This window comes from Thermobia domestica, unplaced genomic scaffold, assembly GCF_964235325.1.
Source record: "Thermobia domestica unplaced genomic scaffold, izTheDome1.hap1.1 HAP1_SCAFFOLD_669, whole genome shotgun sequence".
Classification (NCBI taxonomy): Eukaryota; Metazoa; Arthropoda; class Insecta; order Zygentoma; family Lepismatidae; genus Thermobia; species Thermobia domestica.
This window is the reverse complement of record NW_027656379.1, coordinates 5,341-24,434: the sequence shown is the minus strand read 5'-3', so window position 1 is coordinate 24,434 and position 19,094 is coordinate 5,341. Positions and strand designations below refer to the sequence as shown.

Genomic DNA, 19,094 nt, shown 5'->3' with positions numbered 1-19,094 from the left:
CTAGCTAGCGGCACGAAATACATATAAAGTACATAAATTTCGCCTGAAATTAACTAATTAACTCTATGACCTATGGAACCCGGAGGTTCAATGCCGCGTTCACAAAAGCTTCCTGACTTCTATCCTTAGTCAACTGAATCCAGTTTCTATTCTGTATTCCTATTTCTGAGAGATCCATCCTAATATTGTCCTCCCATCTGTGCCTAAGTCTTCCTAATGGTCGTTTTCCGATTGGACTTCCAGTTAAAACATTGAAAGCGTTCCTACTTTCTTCCATTCTCGCTACATGCCCTGCCCACCTGAGCCTCCAAGATTTGATGACCCTAACAATGTTTGGTGAACGATATAAATTATGGAGTTCCTCATCATGAAGTTTTCGCCATTCCTCATTTCCGTTCCTTTGGGTTCAGAATATTCGTTTCAGGATTTTATTCTCAAATACTTTCAGTCTGCGTTCTTCCCTCAGCGTAAGCGACCATGTTTCACAACCATACAACACAACAGGCATAATTATCGTCGCGACGATAAGAGATTTTGAAGTGAATAATAACACGAATTCCCTGCTTTTAGTCGATATTTAATTTCTTCGTGAATATCGTTTTCTGATCTTATATATTAGCCGATGACAGAACTTTGTCTTTATGCGATGAGCTTTTGTAAGTCAAAAATTTTCTGCAGGAATTCCAAAATAAAAAAAATCAAGCTGATCAGTTCCAGCAGAAGAAACACTTGTGATTCTTAAAAATATGTTTTATGTGACGTGAAAAACAGTTCAAATGCGAGTTATTCGTGCATTTAAGACATCTATACATAGCAGGCACGTTTTTATACTTTTCTGTTGGCTATTTTATTTCCTCTGACAATTTTTCCTGCACAGGCGCGGCAAATTTTCTGCAATGGGGTCAAGTATCCACTTTATCAAAGGTATTATTCGATATTTTAACGCATCCAAAATTTGTAGTATTACGATCCCGAGGAAATTCTATGTATTTAGTACATAAATTTCGCCCAAAATTTTAAAATTTAATTTTTTTTTGTTTCGCAGAGGGGATCGGACCCCTCTAAATACGCCCCTATTATCTGGAAACAAACAAAAAGACGTGGACACAAAAGAGTTTTCATCTTAAATGTCCATGGTGATTTCCCCGTTGGAATAGAAATTTTAAAACCCTGTGTTACAAAGAGAAGAAAGCAGGGTTCACCCGTTACCCGTTCAAATGGGATTTTCCCCGATCCCCTCTACATGATACTCGTTTTCATACTGTGCTTACATACATTTGTCTCTCATTGTATTATGATTATTATCTTCCATAATCGAAATAACTGAACACAAACGGGATTTTACTTACTTTCACTTTAAATTAATTCATTTCGGAATTTGATTTAAATCAACAGTTTTTATTTAAAAAATCAAGTGATTTAAATCTTGATTTAAATCAATCCACCCTGCCCACCACACCACGGGATATAGCTAAAAATGTGTCTTCAAGCAACTGTCAACCAATGCAGTATCTCTTGATTCCCTGGCTAGGCCGAATATCCGGTATTCTTCAAAAGGAATTACCAGTATTGAGGCAGTGTTACTTTTCAACTCCTTTTTATTGAAGTCCCGCCTAGGAAAAATATTGAAATCTGAGATACTTATCAAAATTTTATCTAGACAAAATAAATATTTTACGTATACATTTTTTATACTGCATTTGGAAACAAAATATTCGGTTGGTAAGTGCACAAATGCTTGGCAATGTCGTGCATACCAAAGTATTACAGAATGAGTTTAAAAAAATGTTACGGAATACTGTCAAACCACAAAATTATGTTGACAAACATTTAAAAAAGTATAATCAAAATGTTAAAATTTCAACAACGAGCGCTACCCAAAATACCTAAGCAAGCTTCTGCGATGAACAAAGATAAAAGGTCGTAAGATCACGTTCTTTGTTGACTACAAGAAAAGAAGTTTCTCCAGTCTCGTGGACATCACTAGTTCAGTTTTCGTACCGAACATTGTCAATGTTACATGATTTATACAATAAAAACTATAAATTGATAAAGTGTTTGTACAAATAAAATGAAGAGCGTTTACCAATGTTGAATAATGCGCAGGTCATTACACAAGTAGTCATGGTTTAAATCTTGTCATACCACACTTTTCGAGAACTTCTTTTGATAAAAGAAACCAGGTCAAATTTTAAACTAATTTACAAAATGAAACGAGACAGTTATTTCTCTTCTATGCTAATTACTAATCACTTTATACTCAAACATAATACGAGGTTTGTCCGGAAAATACGTATAAATGTTGAATAATAACTATTTTACAGGTTGTAGCCACCGCCAGGTGGCACTACTGCTGTAGCCAATCCCATCATCGCTCAGTTCGAGTCAGAGCGCTCTGCGTGTCAGTAGGAGTGTGTGGCAGCTCGTTGAAAGTTACCATGTTTCACCTGCCGTCGGCATGGAGCTCTCTCTCTAAGGAACAGCGCATCAAGTTTCTTCCAAAGCTAGGTAAGAATGGCCGTGAGATTTTTGAGTGCTTGAAACAAGTGTACGGAGACAATTCTCTGAAGGAACCAACCGTGAACAAGTGGTTGAAAAGGTTTCAGGAAGGCCGAGAAGACATGAAAGGAGAACCCTCGCCCAGGACGCCCGTCGACATCGAGTTCTGATGAAAATGTTAACGAATTCGGACTTGTGTTCTTAAAGACCGTACATTGACAGTCAGAATGATAGCTGACGAGCTGTCAATTCCCAAAACAATCGTTCACGAAATTCTGACACAAGAACTTGAAATGAAGAAATTGTGTGCGAAAATCGTACCGAAGTTCTTGACTCCAGAACAGAAAGCAAAGAGGATTGAGTGCTATGAGGATTGGTTGGAAGCAGAGAAAAGAGGGGATTTTCTCAACCGAGTCATCACTGGAGACGAGTCCTGGTTTTACGAATTCGATGTTGAGCTCAAATCTCAACGCAAGGAATGGAAGCTACCAGAAGAACCGAGAACAAAAAAGTAGCAAAAAGCAAGATCCAATGTGAAGACAATGTTGATTGTTTTCTTTGATTCTAGGGGCACTGTTCACAAGGAATTTGTCCCTCCCGGCCAGAGTGTGAACGGACAGTTTTACGTGGAAGTTTTGAGACGTCTCAGAGTTCGTGTGGCCCGAGTTCAACCGGATTTGGCACAAGGAGGCAGGGGGATCCATCACGACATGCGCCCGCTCACACGTCGCTCGTTGTGCGTGAGTTTTTGGCCCGAAGCTTAATCACCGTGACAGACCACCCGCCTTATTCACCCGATTTAGCCCCTTGTGACTTCTTCCTGCTCCCGAAATGCAAAATGGTGCTTCGGGGGCGGCATTTGGGAGATGTGGAAGCCATCAAGGCAGAAACGACACGGCAACTGAACAGCACCCCAACCGAAGACTTTCAGCAATGTTATGAACAGTGGAAACGTCGTTGGCAGAAGTGTATCTTGTCTAAGGGAGAGTACTTTGAAGAAGACCATATTGTAATACCTGAATAATTGTAAAATAAAGTTCTTATTCAACTTTTATACGTATTTTCCGGAGAAACCTCGTAAATGAAAAACTTTGTAGTTAGTAAAGATGTTTGTCTTCCCTTCCAGAAGGCTAGAGGTCTCCCATAAACAAGTGTTTCACGTGAAAATGCCATTAAAAAATTAAGAAAAATTCGAGACGAGTTATAGTTTAACACAAATTTAGTCAAAAAAGAGAAGTAATCCAAAATTACTTCAAATAGTAAAAGAAAATTTTAAACGAAAAAAATTGACTTCAAAGCCGAACTACCCAAACAGGAACAAAAACATTGCTTCATCAACTCTTCGTTCATCGTCCTTGTTTCAGATCGCCAATTCTATCATAAGTTGAGTCTATTTGTTGATGGGAATGTTGATTTCCCACCTAATGTTTATCTTACCTAATATAATTTTTCTATCATAACGAGACGTGACATTTTCTTGAGCTCGTCTTGTCTCAAGCGCATTCCTAATTCTGCGGGTTGGCCCCCCTTTGCTCATAGTATTTAAATGCACACAATTCAGTTCCCAATACCTTTAAAGGCCTTTAATTTGGGATAACTTCTTGAATTGAAAAATCGAGAATTATACCAGTTTCCTTCTATATCTTCCTCAAAATTCAAATTCTAACATAAAATGGATAAACTATCAACTACAAGAACTTCATGAAAATGCAATTGCTATTTACAGCTTTATATTTAACTAAAGAACGACCCTAGAACTTTGAACTAACCTCAAAGTCACAATGAACTGGAAAGTAAGTTTGAAGGAACCTTAGCTTTTGGTTCACTTGCTGGTCCGAATGTTGATAAAGGTTAAATGAAAACTTGCACAGTCTCCCTTACCTAAGCAGCAAATGCAACCTGTTACATATACAAAACATACTGACTGTCTTAAATTGTTTTTGATCTAAAACTTAAACCCGACAAGTTATGTGTTTTGTTGTGTTTATTTTAAGCACTATTCGTTACTTTAAAAAACTTTAGAGGGGGCTATTTCTTGGGATCAAAAAATTCACGTCTATTCATGTTTCGTGAAAGAAGGAAGCTATAGAGTGACATTCGCGTTAATCTAGACTAGAAATTTCTTGATTCAAATAAAGACAGTTTCCATTTCTAATTCCTTACAAATGTATACAGAGCCTAGAGGAAAGAAAAATAATGAAATTGTCCTAGATTTTCCCGCTTTTAGCAATGAAAAACGAACACATTCCCTTGTCCAAACCCTCTAAAGCCACGTATGTTTTGTTGAAAAGAGCCTCAGTCAGCTGAAAATAGTTTTCAGTTCGTGCCCAAGTTACTCACCGAAACCTGCTACAAGAGAAAGAGAACACGGTTTCGTCAAGGCAATGTTTTCAATCTTCATATGAAAGAAAAGAAAAGAAAAGAAAAGAAAAAAAAAAAAAAAAAAAAAAAAAAGGCCTTAAGTCCGAGGTCCAATACTTTATCATCAACCTGACTCCACGCAAAGTTTTGTAATGCTTTGTTCATTGCTTACTGAGAAACCGGCAAGAAAATTTCTGGGAAATCTCGAGCCAGCGAAGAGGTAGTAGTAAGCACATCCCTACATGAACTTACTATATACATTACTATTACAGTAGATATTTAATGTATATGACAACGTTAACAGAGCAACGTCATGGGAAAGTACTTTCCTAATAACTTACCTTCGGACACCAACTAGCTAGACCACTTATCTAACCTACTCGTAAGTGTCACGTTGGAAAAGCAGGCGAATGGAATAAATACCAAACTATGAATCATTGGACGTAGAATCGTGCATTTGGTAAGAGTGCACTTTATGCCGAACATTCATTGGAACAGATTCCTCGGAACAGTTCCGAGATCAGTTCCCAACAATAATCCCATGAATCGAAGCAATTGAAAAGTAAATTCTGGACGTTTTGCAGACCACCTAATAAGTAATCGTAATCTAACTTCACACCACCAAACTAAGACGTATCATAATGATGATAAATTACCATTGCTAACCAAATGATCTACCACACTCACCAAGAATTTACTCTTCAATTACTACGTACAAGGGCAATATCCTTGAGAACTGACGCTGGTGTCTTCCGAGAAATCAATGCAGGTGAAACGGTGACTATCAATTTTGAGATCTAAATGGAGGCTTCAAGTAACATAACATCCAAAACAACAATAAATAATCAAACCAGTACTATAAATCTAACGTAATAAGGAAAAAAAATACTGTAAAAAAAATAAACACTCACCACTTATTACAAATCAATCCAGCATGCAAAAAACATTTCACCAACCACCCAGCAGCAGCCAGAACAACCAGCAGTATTAAATTTACGTCTACCGAACAAACTCTCGTCCACTTCAACTGCTATTCCAGGACCTCCGATAAGGTCACTAGAATTTCTAACGATTGTTTCAAGACACACTTCTCTACAGAAACACAACCAATCCGAAACACTGTGTCTACTACGTTTCGAGGAAATTTCAGAACATTCGCTGATAATGAAATCATAATTAGTAACATTACAAACAAACAAAAAATAAATACATAAAATAAAAATTCTTCAATGTTAATCAATCCACACAATATTCCTAAACTATAGGAATTAAAAACTCACTTGAGAATATCAAACAAAACGACAAACTGACTTAACATCACACTTCAACGCAACACACACGTTCAACCGTACAACAATCGAACATTAGTTACGAATACATAACCAATCAACGACTTCAACACAACCAACCAACCACAGCACAGGAGGCAAAATCAATTCCACCAACCACTAAAACACAGATTCCGTACCGGTTACAAATAACAGTGATTCCATTCCTCCAATGCCACAACTTGTGACAAAATCACTTGTTCGGCAGAAAGTGCAGTCTAGCCGTGCAGGTAATGAATGATTTAGAGACTGTTCTAAACATACGCTAACATTCTATAATGAAAACAAATGAAAGTTTGTTATTGTTCCAGGATTATGTTGTCCGACTACAGAGACGGATGATTAAGACGAGTGAGTGATGAAAGAATTTGTGAGAATGTGGGAGAAAACTGGAATGCTCCGAGAAAACCCACGGACACTACAGTATGTTGTCCACCACAAAGTTACTTGGTTGAGGATCGAACCAAGAACCCCATGCACTGAAAATTTACCACTAGGCCACCGTGCAAAAGGCGCGATGTTTAGTGTTAGCTGTGCCACACGTAAGACATGCGTTTTAATGTCAACAGTGTTCTTTTTTTAAACATTATTCTAGTTTTTTACCCACCATCGCTAAGCGTTTGCTCCCTACGAACGCACCTCCGCGCGGGCCCCCTTGCCCTGATTCGTTTAGGTAGCGTTCGTGTCTTTTAGTGATTGTTCGGCCTAAGCCCTAAACTGCGATAAATAAAGCCACGTGAAACTAAATCTCGCTGATTTGCTGTTGGTCTGCCGACGCATGTACTCCTCCACAAAATAGTTCGTATGATTTGATTTTTACTTTCATTATGAAGTTCCATATAAAACTACCACATTATAAATGACAAAAATATAATACAGATTATCTAAATAAACCTGCAATTGACTGTGATTAGTGAAAAAATAGAAATAAACACTAAGCATGTGCAGTAATTATGGCGCCAATTCACCTGTGGACGCGTGTTCTGCTTTCAAGCCTGAAAGATGGCTGGCATGAATCCCGGCTCCGCAAGTGTTGTGAAACACCAACAAGGTAAACCTTTATTCACTAGCAACAATTGTTTGCCAACGAAATTCACATATATATTTTTTTAATTTTTAGTCTTTTTTTTTTTTTTTCCTTTTCTGCTGCTGCTGTATCTGGACAACACGAGACAATATTGTCAAAATGCACGTGTATAATTTGCTCCTCCCCGTGGGGAGTGGGAGTGATACATCACTAGCCAATCGTATTTATGACAAGCGGAAGGTTACAAATATTATTTCTCGAAGTTTAGAGCTTACGCTGAAAAGCGAATAGCACAAACTGGTTTCTTTCAGTTGGTCTATGAATTATGCACTGTATTTGTAGGGAATATTAACTGTAAGTAACTAGAAAAAAGGTTTAGAACAGATTTATGTTCCTCGGATCACATGGTGGGGCACATCAGTAGAACTAACTATGGCTTATGGAACCCGGAGGTTCAATGCCGCGTTCACGAAAGCTCTCCACTGACTTCTGTCCTTAGCCAACTGGATCCAGTTTCTACTTTGGATTCCTATCCCTGCGAGATCCATCTGAATACTGTCCTCATATCTGCGCCTAGGTCTTCTTAATGGTAGTTTTCCGATTGGTTTTCCAGCAGGGTTGGCTGGTATAAACCAGCTGTTAAAAAACTGGTTTAAACCAACCAAAACAAAAAAGAACGAAAAATGCTTTAAATCGTGTGAACTTCATGGCGACGTCTCCACATATGAAACCATCTGCATTACGTTTATTTACTTTTCACCTTTTAATCAAGGGGTCCCGTGTTCAATTCTCGGTCGAACCACAACCCATCTTTCAAGTGTAAACCAAGTAGCGATTCGAGGTGTCCCTTGAAGCGAAAGTCTTTTCTGTGATAACCTTGGTATTTCATAAGGATGTTAAGCATAAATATACGAAACTAAACCAAATTATATACTTCTACTTGCCTGAATGCCTGTTTTATAAAGAAGCCGAGGTTGCTTAAATATATTGATAGAAATTGGCAACCATTTATCAACTGCCCACGCAGCTTCCAACATCAGCTTGGATTTGACTTAATTTTATTGAATGATATCTACATACCAAATTTGTTAATTTAATACCCTAGTTTCAGCGTAGCGATTATGACACATTGACCTTAAACGATGAATATTTTATATACAAATACATTTCAAGTAATAACAGGATTTTCCCAATGGCTAAGGCGGGAGTTTCCCGATTTATATATGTATAATGTTTTTACTTGCGTAACTATCTTTTTGTCCTTCTGAAATGACTTGACAATTATATTAACAACTAGGTCTATGTAAAGATCAGTACAAAGTATTTTTATCAAGAGTCCTTCGTGAGGCGGCAATCGCATTTGTGACCAATTAGTACCGGTTTCGTGTCGAAATGGACAATTCTTCTTGGATGAAGCCGAGAAGCGGATTCGATTCCGCTTTAAGCTTATGTGACCCCTTCCAGCATAACACTGTTGTTGCATAATACGAAGGCGAAACAAATTTCTGTCCATATCTGATATAAATACATAAATTACTTAAACCAAAAAAACCTGGTTTTTTGGTTTTCCTAAATAAAAACCATGGTTTTTGCCAATGCTGTTTTCCAGTCAAGACTGAAAGCGTTCCTACTTTCTTCCATTCTAGTTACATGACCTGCCCACCTAAGCCTCCTAGACTTGACCCTAACAATGTTTCGTAAACTGTATAAAACATGTAGTTAAAAGTTATGAAGTTTCCGACATTCCCCCCCATTCCCGTTCCTCTTGGGTCCGACTTGTTCAAATACTTACCATGTTTCGCAACCACACAGAACAGGCATAATTCTAGTTTTATATATTTTAAGCTTCAAATTCCTCGACAGAATCAGCGACAAGAGATTTTGAACTGAATAATAACACGAATTCCCTGCTTTTAGTAGACATTTAATTTCTTCTTGAAGATGATTTTCGTCTGTTAATACCAGGGTTGGCAAAAACCATGGTTTTTATTGAAAAAAAAAAACTAAATACCAGTTTTTTTTGGTTTAAACCAGGTGTTTTGGTTTAAATAATTTGCTCTATGTATTTATCTATATATATAAAAGAGAACGTACAATTCTTTGTCCGCTCATCACGCTAATACGGCTGAACCAATTTCTTTCATTTTTGGGGGGTTATTAGGATTTGGACCCTAGATGGTTTTTATCATATCACTTTAATTTTTAATTACCAGTGTCTTGAGATAATTGACCATTCAAGTGTCCATAACGTACAAATCCTTTGTTATTAGTTCATCATAGGTAAAAATAAACGTATTTATATGCAACCCGCATGACCGTGTCACTCGGCGGGTTAACATAAATGACAGGCGATATACAGCGGAAAATAGCTTGAATCTTCTGTTTAAAATTTTTTAATTGATTTGCTTATTTTTACAGACACTTTTACAATATGCCAGCACCGGGATGACCGCAGCGAAGCGGGGCGGGTTAACATAAATGACAGGCGATATAATGTTAAGATTTACTGCAATCTTCTATGGTTTTTATCATATCACTTGAAAGCGAAAAAGTAAAAATTATCTAAGTAACAAAGTTTATTGCGTTCCGGGGTGACCGCAGCGAAGCGGGGTGAACGCTGCTAGTATCACATATGGAAAGAAATAAGTTTGTTTCGACTTGGCGTTATTATGCAACAACCGGGTTATGTTGGAAGGGGTTACACATAACGCTTAAAGCGGAATCCAACCGCTTCTCGACTTACATCCGAAGGAAATTGTCCTTCATTTGGACTCGAAACCGGGACTAACTGGCCACAACTGCGATACGTCTGCCGACTCACTCAAGAAGGATTCCTGATAAAAATACGTCGTACTGATCTTTACATACTTGTTAATATAATTGTCAAGAGTCATTTCAGAAGGACAAAAAGAAATAGTTGAACAAGTGAAACCATTATACAGAATTACATATGGGCAATTTCAAAATACTGCAGAGTACAGAAGAACTAATTTAGTCTAAGTTAGTTCACTACGACCTTTATTAGTTAAAGTTAAATACAACGACTTACTTGGCGTATCAGTACGAAAAGTGAATAAAGATACGAATTATTTGAGTCCACTTTGGCTGTGACCCACTTATACATAAATAGATAAAGATACTTCTGATTTCAAGAAATACCTCTCATGTGGTTCGTATGACCCCCCTCCCCACAAGTACGGCATTTCGATGCATTTTATCAATAATCAACATTATTAGAACGAAACAATATTTAGAATTTTCCTTTGATTGCAACTGCATAATAATAATAAACTATTAAAAAATCACATGAGAAACATTCATAACTTACACAAAAAAACGTAAGTTGCTTTTGTAGTAGGCCTATAATCCCTTTGAGTAATGAATGGGGAATTTAGGTCTGAATATAATACGAATAATATACGGGAGTGAAACTTGATAACCCACAAGTGTGTGTCCATCAAGAATTTACGAACACACACTTTTACGAACAATTTTCGCTTTTTGGTTTAAACCAGCCAACCCTGGTTAATACTGATCCTAAATATTTGAAAGTATCCACTTTATCAAAAGTATAATTTAACATTTCAATGCATCCATAATTTGCCGTATTACGGTCCCGACGCACTTCCATGTATTTAGTTTTCTCTGCATTTCTTTCTATTTTCTCTTCTAATCCCCTATTAAATTTACATCAGCATATACCATAACCTGGTGAATACCGTTCAACTTTAGCCCTGGTTGCTATCTTTGATTTTCCTTATAGCGTATTTCAGGACAAAGTTGAATAATAATGGTGACAACACATCTCCTTGTTTCAAGCCTTTCTCGACGTGAAAGCTCGTGGACAAAAATTTGCCTACCCGGACTTTTACTTTGGGATTCATTTATACATACCTCAATTAATCTAATTAGCTTTCTCGGTATTCCAAGTTCTGTAAGAACGTTGTATAATGTTTCTCTCCTAAGACTCGTAAGCCTTTCTAAAATCAATACATAGTTAATGCTACCGGGTTATTGTATTCGCACTTTTCGAGTATTTGGCGAATGGTAAATATTTAGTCGATAGTTGATCGATTTCGTCTAATCCGCACTGATAACCTCCAATAATTTCACCTGCGTTTGGGGTCAATCTTGCTAATTGAATATTTGAAAGGATTTTATAGGATGTTGACAAGAGAAATGCCTCAATTATTAGTCAGTTTTGTCGCCTTTCTTGTGAATTGGAAGAATGACATTCTTTCCACTCTTGTGGCAATTGTTCCTTGTTCCAGATAAGGAGAATGAGTGTGTCTTGTTCCACAAATTTTCGCCTGCAGCTAAAATTAACTCAGCCGGAATTTCATCTACACCCAGAGACTTGTGCTTAATTTCTATATAGCGGTTCCTACTTTATTCGGTTGGGTTCTGGGATATATGGTTCTGCGGTGTGTATTTCCTTTTCTCCACGCACAGTTTTTGGTTACGTGTTCAGCAAATCTTCTAAGAAATATATCCATCTATTTAAGATGCTATCCGTATCAGTGAGAATTGTTCCGTCACTAATATATAAGCAAGAGGTTGATAGCCTTTTAAATTCGTTGATCCCCTTTTTGGAAATTTCCCGCCTGATGTCAACGAAATTCTGTGTAGTTATTTCATTTGGATTTTGTAGCCAAAGTAATTTTGCCTGTTTTCTCTGCTAGTTTAATGCATTCCTGGAAGAACCATGGTTTGTTCCTACGTAATTCCGCGTCTCCCAATTTTTCTTTTGCTGAACTTTCAATGCTATTCCTAATTTCAATCAAAGTATCCTCAACACTAGTGTACTTCGAATCTTCTAAAGCCGAGAATCTATTCTGAGGATCTTTTAAAGCACATTAGTAGGAACTTACTCAACAAGGAAAAATGAAATTGCTCTTTACGTCCCACGATTATGCTGGCTAGGCTAAAGGAGACTGCGATGAAATAATGAAATGGTGGAAAGTGGGAGAGCCAGAGAAAACCCACGCACACGGTTTTTGTCCACCACAAATTTTACTTGGCGCGAGCTGGGATCGAACCAAGGACCCCAAGCACCAGAGGTGAACGCTCTAGCACTGAGCCACCGTGGCCCCAACTTACTCTAAAAGTGTGTGTGTATATTATATATATATATATATATAAATAATATTTAGGGTGGGCCATTTATCTTAATATGCCCCCTGTAACTTTTAAACTAATGGACAAACAATTTGAATTATGCACTGTGCAAATATCGGATTTTTTTTTTCTTTTTTCAAATGCTACGAAGCCAGGTTATTCTACGGTTGAAATCTACGTTAAATGAAAACTGGGGTGCAATGAGGAAATTGATTCTCCGTATTAACAAATGGTAGTTCAATTTGAGTTTTATAACATATGATGGTAAAGAGCTCTGATGATTTGTGGAGAGGCAAAGATTGAAACTGAGTAGAACGATGAATATAGGAAGGCACCGAAAATAGAGAAATATAGGAACAGTTTCCGGTACAAATTCAAAACACAAACATCGTATTGGTGTAAAAAATCGAGCCGTGTTTACATGCAAAACGGTTAAGTCCCCTTAAAGTGAATGTGCACCGAGCATTTGAAACACTCTTTGTAAGTTAGTGACAATTTTAAGCCTGAAAATACAGAACCTACTACAATACAGAAATGCAGTACAAAGACAAATAATTCTGAAAGGCTTACTAAAACCTACGATCACACCCAGGTTTGGGAAAATGGACAGTTTTTACGTCCACGGGTGAGTGCACTTTGAGCAGAACGAGTGATTTTTTTTTTTTTTTTTTCACAGGATGCGGCGGTGTTCACATGAAGTAAGGTAGGGTTAAGCAGAGCAGGATCGGGTTGGGTTAGGGACGTTTGGGCTCATTTTGTTAAAATTAATGGGGTGTAATTTCTCGTAATGCTATTTATTGTTGATCGGTTCCTATGAATGTCCTGCTCAAAGTGCACTTTTGCCCGTCCATGAATGTGCCCTCTTGAGTTAAAGAAGAGGATTACTACTGAGTAGAGATGCAAGGGCTCGGAAAAAACAGGCTTTTTTGAAAAAACTTTCTGCTTCGCTGTTATGCTTGGGAAATTTTGGGCCTTTTTCAAAATTCTGTTTTAAATTGATAAAGCAGACTGTTTAGTGGTTGATGCTGATAATATAAAACCTCGAAAGTAAACCATGAATTTCGAAAAGATATTTCAAACAATTTTTCTTCAACATATTTACATTATGAATTCCAAAGGATTAACCAATGTATATAATAAGATTTTTTTAACCTCCTATACACAAAAGTAAGCAGAGTTGGCAAAAACCATGGTTGTTTTTGAAAATTCCAAAAACCAGTTTTTGGGGGGATTTTAAAACCAGGCCTTTTTGGTTTAAACCAGGTTTTTTGATTTAGATATTTTGCTTTATATTACATATTCACAGAAATAAGTTTGTTCCGCCTTGGTGTTATTATGCAACAGCGGGGTTATGCTGGAAGACGTCTCATAAGCTTAAAGAAGTCCGGTCAGTAAATTTCTTAAATTGAGAAGCTCCCGCCCTAGCCACCGGGAACATCCCGTCATTACTAGAAATGTAAGACAATAACGGGAAAATCCTGTTATTGCTTTGCATGTAGTACGTAGATATCATTGAAAGTCCAATCCAAGCTAATGTTGGAAGCTACGTAGGGAATCGATAAATATTGCCAATTTCTATCAATATATTTAACCAATCGTGGCTTCTTTATAAAACAACAGGCATTTAGGCATGCAGAAATATACAATTTGGTTTCCTTTCGTATGTTTAGGCTTAACATCCTTAAGAAATACCGAGGTTATCAAGACGACTTTCGCTTAAAGTGACATCCGAACCGCTACTTGGTTTACGCATGAAAGAAGGGTTGTGGTTCGACCGAGAATTGAACATGGGACACCTTGATTAAAAGATGAAAGGGAAATTAACTATTGCAGGTGGTTTGATATGTGGAAACGTCACCATGAAGTTCACACGATCCGCATTTCTCGTTCTTTTTATTTATTTATTTTTTTGGTTTAAACCAGTTATGAAAAAAAAAAGTTTGTGTAAACCAGCCAACCCTAAAACTAAACACTTCTTTTAAAAAAAATACACAAATAACTAGCAAAATTATATGTAGTATTCTTACTTCAAAATATTCCACACCCTCTTTTTGAAGCAAAATAAAATTAAAATAAAAGAGAAATACTTAGATTTATATGATACACTTAAAGGCTGCACATCTAGAGCCTTTGGTTCTGTATATTCTTGGAATACTACAGTTAAGTTTTACATAACCACAATCACGGTTTACCCAATCCTAAAGTTTTCTGAATTTTTAACAAGAGGGATCCAACATATCATTACGGAACTCCCCCCCTCCCCCAAAAAAGGACTACGGAATATATTTAAGCTAAATACAACTGCACAACAAACATCACTGAGTGGTTAGCTTTTGCGCTTCTATCGGGAAGCCCGGGATTCAACCAAGCATTAGACCATTCTGACAAAGCTTTTCTTCATTCCGTCTCTGAATGTAGAAACAGTGCGTGTACTGTGACTTCCTTTCTTGTTGTTTTTAAATCGTTATTATTACTAATTACCAGCAGTGACAGTTTTGCGAAGGTTAGGGGGGCGGTCCTTCGGACTGAAGCATGTTCCCCAAAGTTACGGAATGTCTGCAACAAACGAAATATCTATTAGTTATGCCTTTACTCATAAACTAAGCTCCCGTCAAATAAAAATTACGAATGTTTAGAAAAACTAAACATTAGTAAGAAAAATCCTTCCCAAAATACTTTTCTAAATCCGCCACTGATTCTCATGTATCCGGAAGATTACTGCTAAACATATAAACGAAACTCAATATCAGTTATGCCTGTACTCAAACTTCAAGCACCTCCCAAATAAAATTAAGACTTTTCAGAAAACTAAATCAGAGAAACCCCACCTTAAGTACTTTTCTAAATCCGCTACTGATTATTTGTATAAATTGGCATTCAAGGTTGTGTCCGGGAAATTATTCCTAAATCACTGCACAACTACAGTATAACAGTAATGTGGAAGTACGGTTTGACGGATATATTGAAAAACGTACGCTTTGACGGATATATATGAAAACGTAAGTTTAACTTTTGCGCTAGAAGCTAGAGTACTACGCTCTTAGAAATGAAACACGGATAACAAACTAAATGATCTAGAAGAAAAAAATGTCGAAAAAAGTTAAAATGAAGTTATACAGCCTCTAAAACTGCCCTCAAATACTACATTCATGTTAGCTTTAATTCGTAAAGCATGTGCTTCATCCATCTTGATGATGAATTTCAGAACGAAATATCGCATTTATGTCCCGGAATTCTTATCAAACTACAGAATATACTATAAGAAACCTATTTAGATAGAAAAATTAAAATGAAAAAAAAAAAAGCCAAAATTTCCAAAATTCTCGTTTATTTCCCAAAAAAGCAGACTTTTTATTTGAAAAAAACATCGATTCAAAAAAGCCGGCTTTTTCTTTCTTTCTTTGCATCTCGACTAGTGAGTTATTACGAAAGAACTTGTCGAATGAGCATGTGGCAAGAAGCTCGGAAAAAAAAAATCAGACTCGATTGTATCCACCACAGATTTACGTCTGGGATCGAACCAGAGATCCCTCACTTCAGAGGCGAGATTCAACAATAGTTTCAATAAACCGCAGCAAGAACATACGTCATAGGAATGGGATCATTGAGTTCAACTTCGCATGATCATGCCGTGAGGCTACAGAGACGACTGATTAAGGCACGTGAATGACAGAATGAAAATGTGGGAGGAAATTAGTACTTCCGAGAAAAGACGCGGACAATATTGTCCACCACAAACGACCGGGGGTCGAACCAGATATCCCATACACCAAAGGTAAGAGGTTCGGCATTGAGCCATCGTGCCACCGTATGAAATAACGACCTAGTTACACGATTTAAGACCTAACTAAATACAAATCCGAACGTTACAGCACGGAATATAATCAACTCTTGGGGAAGGTTCTAGAACACAGGTCCCCCCCATATAGGTTAGTAGTTAGGTTGGTTCATTTCTATACCAACGTTTAATATTTAATTTAAATTGTATTGCCGAGCGAGCGCCAGCGACTGAAGGCGGGTTAGAGCCCCGCAGGGCATGTTTTCTGTCATTATAGCTAAATAGGAAAGAGGACCTGTATTCTGGAACCTGGCGTACAGAAACAATTAAGCTTAATGTGTACAACCATACAACGACGTATGGAAATTTCCTTTACACAGAAAACGCAATATCATCTTTAAAGAATGGAAGGGTAAATTTAGATAATGACGTAACTAGGAATTCAATTTTTCAGGACAGCAAAAAAACAAACGCTCTTATCCCATTTAACCAACGTACTCACACGCTATTTTTAGAGACAAGAGTTTACTATCGAGCAAAGATAGTACCTTAACACTACCTAGACACATGCAGACATGCTCAAACTTGAAGAAAATATGTATATCTCATTTTACCGGGAATAGGTCGATACGCCCTTATCTAAATTACCCCTTCAATTTAAATCCCACGAACACACTTGTTAAAGTATATTACAATACATGACCATCATGTTAATTCTTACTGAATTATAAATTTTACTAACATGCGTGTAAGCATATGACTTTAATCCGTTTATATTACAGCCATCGTGCACTCCGATCTTTAATTCTCAGTACTATTAAACTATGTAAGTAGTAAGCTGTCAAATTACTTACATCTTCTTCTTTACTCCCTTTTTTCCTCCCTTAGACAGGCCTTTATTTTTACCTACAGCCATCGTGAACTCCTCGTCGACACTACAACACGAAACAAGACGGATGTGACGTAAAGGAACTGCCTCATACTCAACCAATGATGCTAATGTAGCCAGACTCACAGCTTGGAATTATTCCAAAACCTAATCGAAATTATGTTAGATCCTCATAATTACTAATTCAGGGGTTTTTAAAGAAAAAAAGTATCTAAAATTAAAAATAATGACTCAGGATATAGAAAAGCCTTTCCACTTTTTCCGTACTGACCTAATTCAAAGAAAAAGAATGATTGAAGTTCCACACAAACATTAAAACTTACGGGACCTTATCAGTAACGTAGCGTGAAGTTTTGAAATGGGTATGCTCTAATTAGATTCGTAGCTAGAGGGCATCTAGGAGGGGCACAGTCCTCTGAAACTTGCAATTGTTTGTTGTATGTATATATGGGTGTAAAAAGAATTCAAGTTGCCCCCCCCCAAAAAAAAACCTATCCCGCCCTTATTTAAACGATCACGTCTTAGTGTTCTGACTATGGACCTGGCTGTAATGCTTCATAGAAAAATGATAATTCATGCAGTATATTTTTCATACAATGCAAGAAACAGTATAAGAGTTGTTCTGCTTCTTATTGCCCTTACATATACGGTTTCCTTACATATGCGATACTCGCATAACACACATACACGGTATTATTGTTTCACAGAAAGATATAGAAACATAGAAACAAATAAACGGATATAGGGCTATCCTAATTTTAAATCCCCCAAATCATAGACACAAACTTAAGCACTTCATCCACAACAACACATACTAATGGATAACAGTAGTGCAGCAGCTCACACTCAATTGATGCTTTTTATAGAAAAAGCTATTTTTAGATTGAAAGTAGAAAAAAAGAAACTATATACCTCATCTGAGGCCTCATTCCGTATCGATCTTCGCAAGACTTGCGGATCGCAACACAACACAAAAAATACAACAAGCATTTATAACTGCTATGTCAATTATCTCCAAATCAAATGCAAATTTTACACTGCGATAACACAAACCGGTACGCAGTAAGGTTCTTGATGTATTAGTATTAATCATTTTTATTCTCTCTCTCTCTCTTTTCTTTCTTCGTTAGAACTTGTTACTGAAATGGAGCTCCTAAATTTTTCATAGTCTTTCTGTTTTATACTTTCTTACAAGAAAGCGTCAAGTCGCTTTTGTTTCTCCAAACACCCGAAAGGCTAGCCTTTCGGCAGCATTAGTCCACTTTCGTTGCATCGTGTTGAATTTGTGTACTGCTGGTGGTTTTCGTCTGCTGAGGGTGACGAGAAAGCGATTGTCACTGCCCCATTCTCAAGATTACATGAGAAAGGCGGAAGGCTAGCTGCCCATAGCCTACAATGCGTTCTTTCAGAAGCTTCAATCTATTTTTTCTCGCGTGATATTTAAACAGCGCATTATAAAAAAAATCCATTTTAAATAAAATTGATTGTATCAATATCCAAAAGCAACATTTCAGGCTGATGTATAAATAAACGGATAGGCTAACGTAAGCCTTATAGCCTTAATGTACACTACGTCCCTGGACCTTATGCAGAGCCGTTTTGTGGCATGATTAACGTCATACTAAAGGCCTGAAACCGCAGGAAACATGTTAGTCAAATTACTGTAATGAGTATGGCACTAATAACGCGTCAAACGACTCTGCATAAGGGCTCTGAAAACTAGAGGTTTTTTGTACCTTCTGATTTTTTCATTTTTGACTATGGCTGTTTTTCTTGTGATGCATCAATCTCATTAACAGTTTTAGGCTGTCATTTAAAAAAAGTAAAGCAGTAAACAACAAATATAATACGTGGAGCTAAAAAAAAAAAAAAAAATACATATCTGGGGTGGACTGGGTCAAACACATGGCGAAAGGCCTTTGAGTCACGCTCCTTCTCTAAAGGCATTCGTAAAGGGATGACCCCCGCCGTTTCAAACTTGCTTCGAATAATAAGAGAGCCTATATGGTTTACCGACTGTATAAATCATTCCCACGACCGACTTCTTTCTCATTTTCAGGTTTTGCGGCTGTTTTATAAACTTGCTGAAACTTG

The 19,094-nt window shown here is 37.2% G+C and overlaps 1 protein-coding gene across 1 annotated transcript in view; it reads right to left on the bottom strand.

Annotated features, from left to right (window-relative positions):
- The window catches only part of RpS3A (ribosomal protein S3A), a 40,058-nt gene extending 22,586 nt beyond the window's left edge, over positions 1 to 17,472 (bottom strand). The window contains exon 1 of the mRNA XM_081747794.1: positions 16,966 to 17,472. Within this exon, the coding sequence (XP_081603920.1) occupies positions 16,966 to 17,027 (62 nt within the window). The 5' untranslated portion in view covers positions 17,028 to 17,472. The remainder of the gene's footprint in view (positions 1 to 16,965) is intronic.
- Positions 17,473 to 19,094: the final 1,622 nt, after the last annotated feature.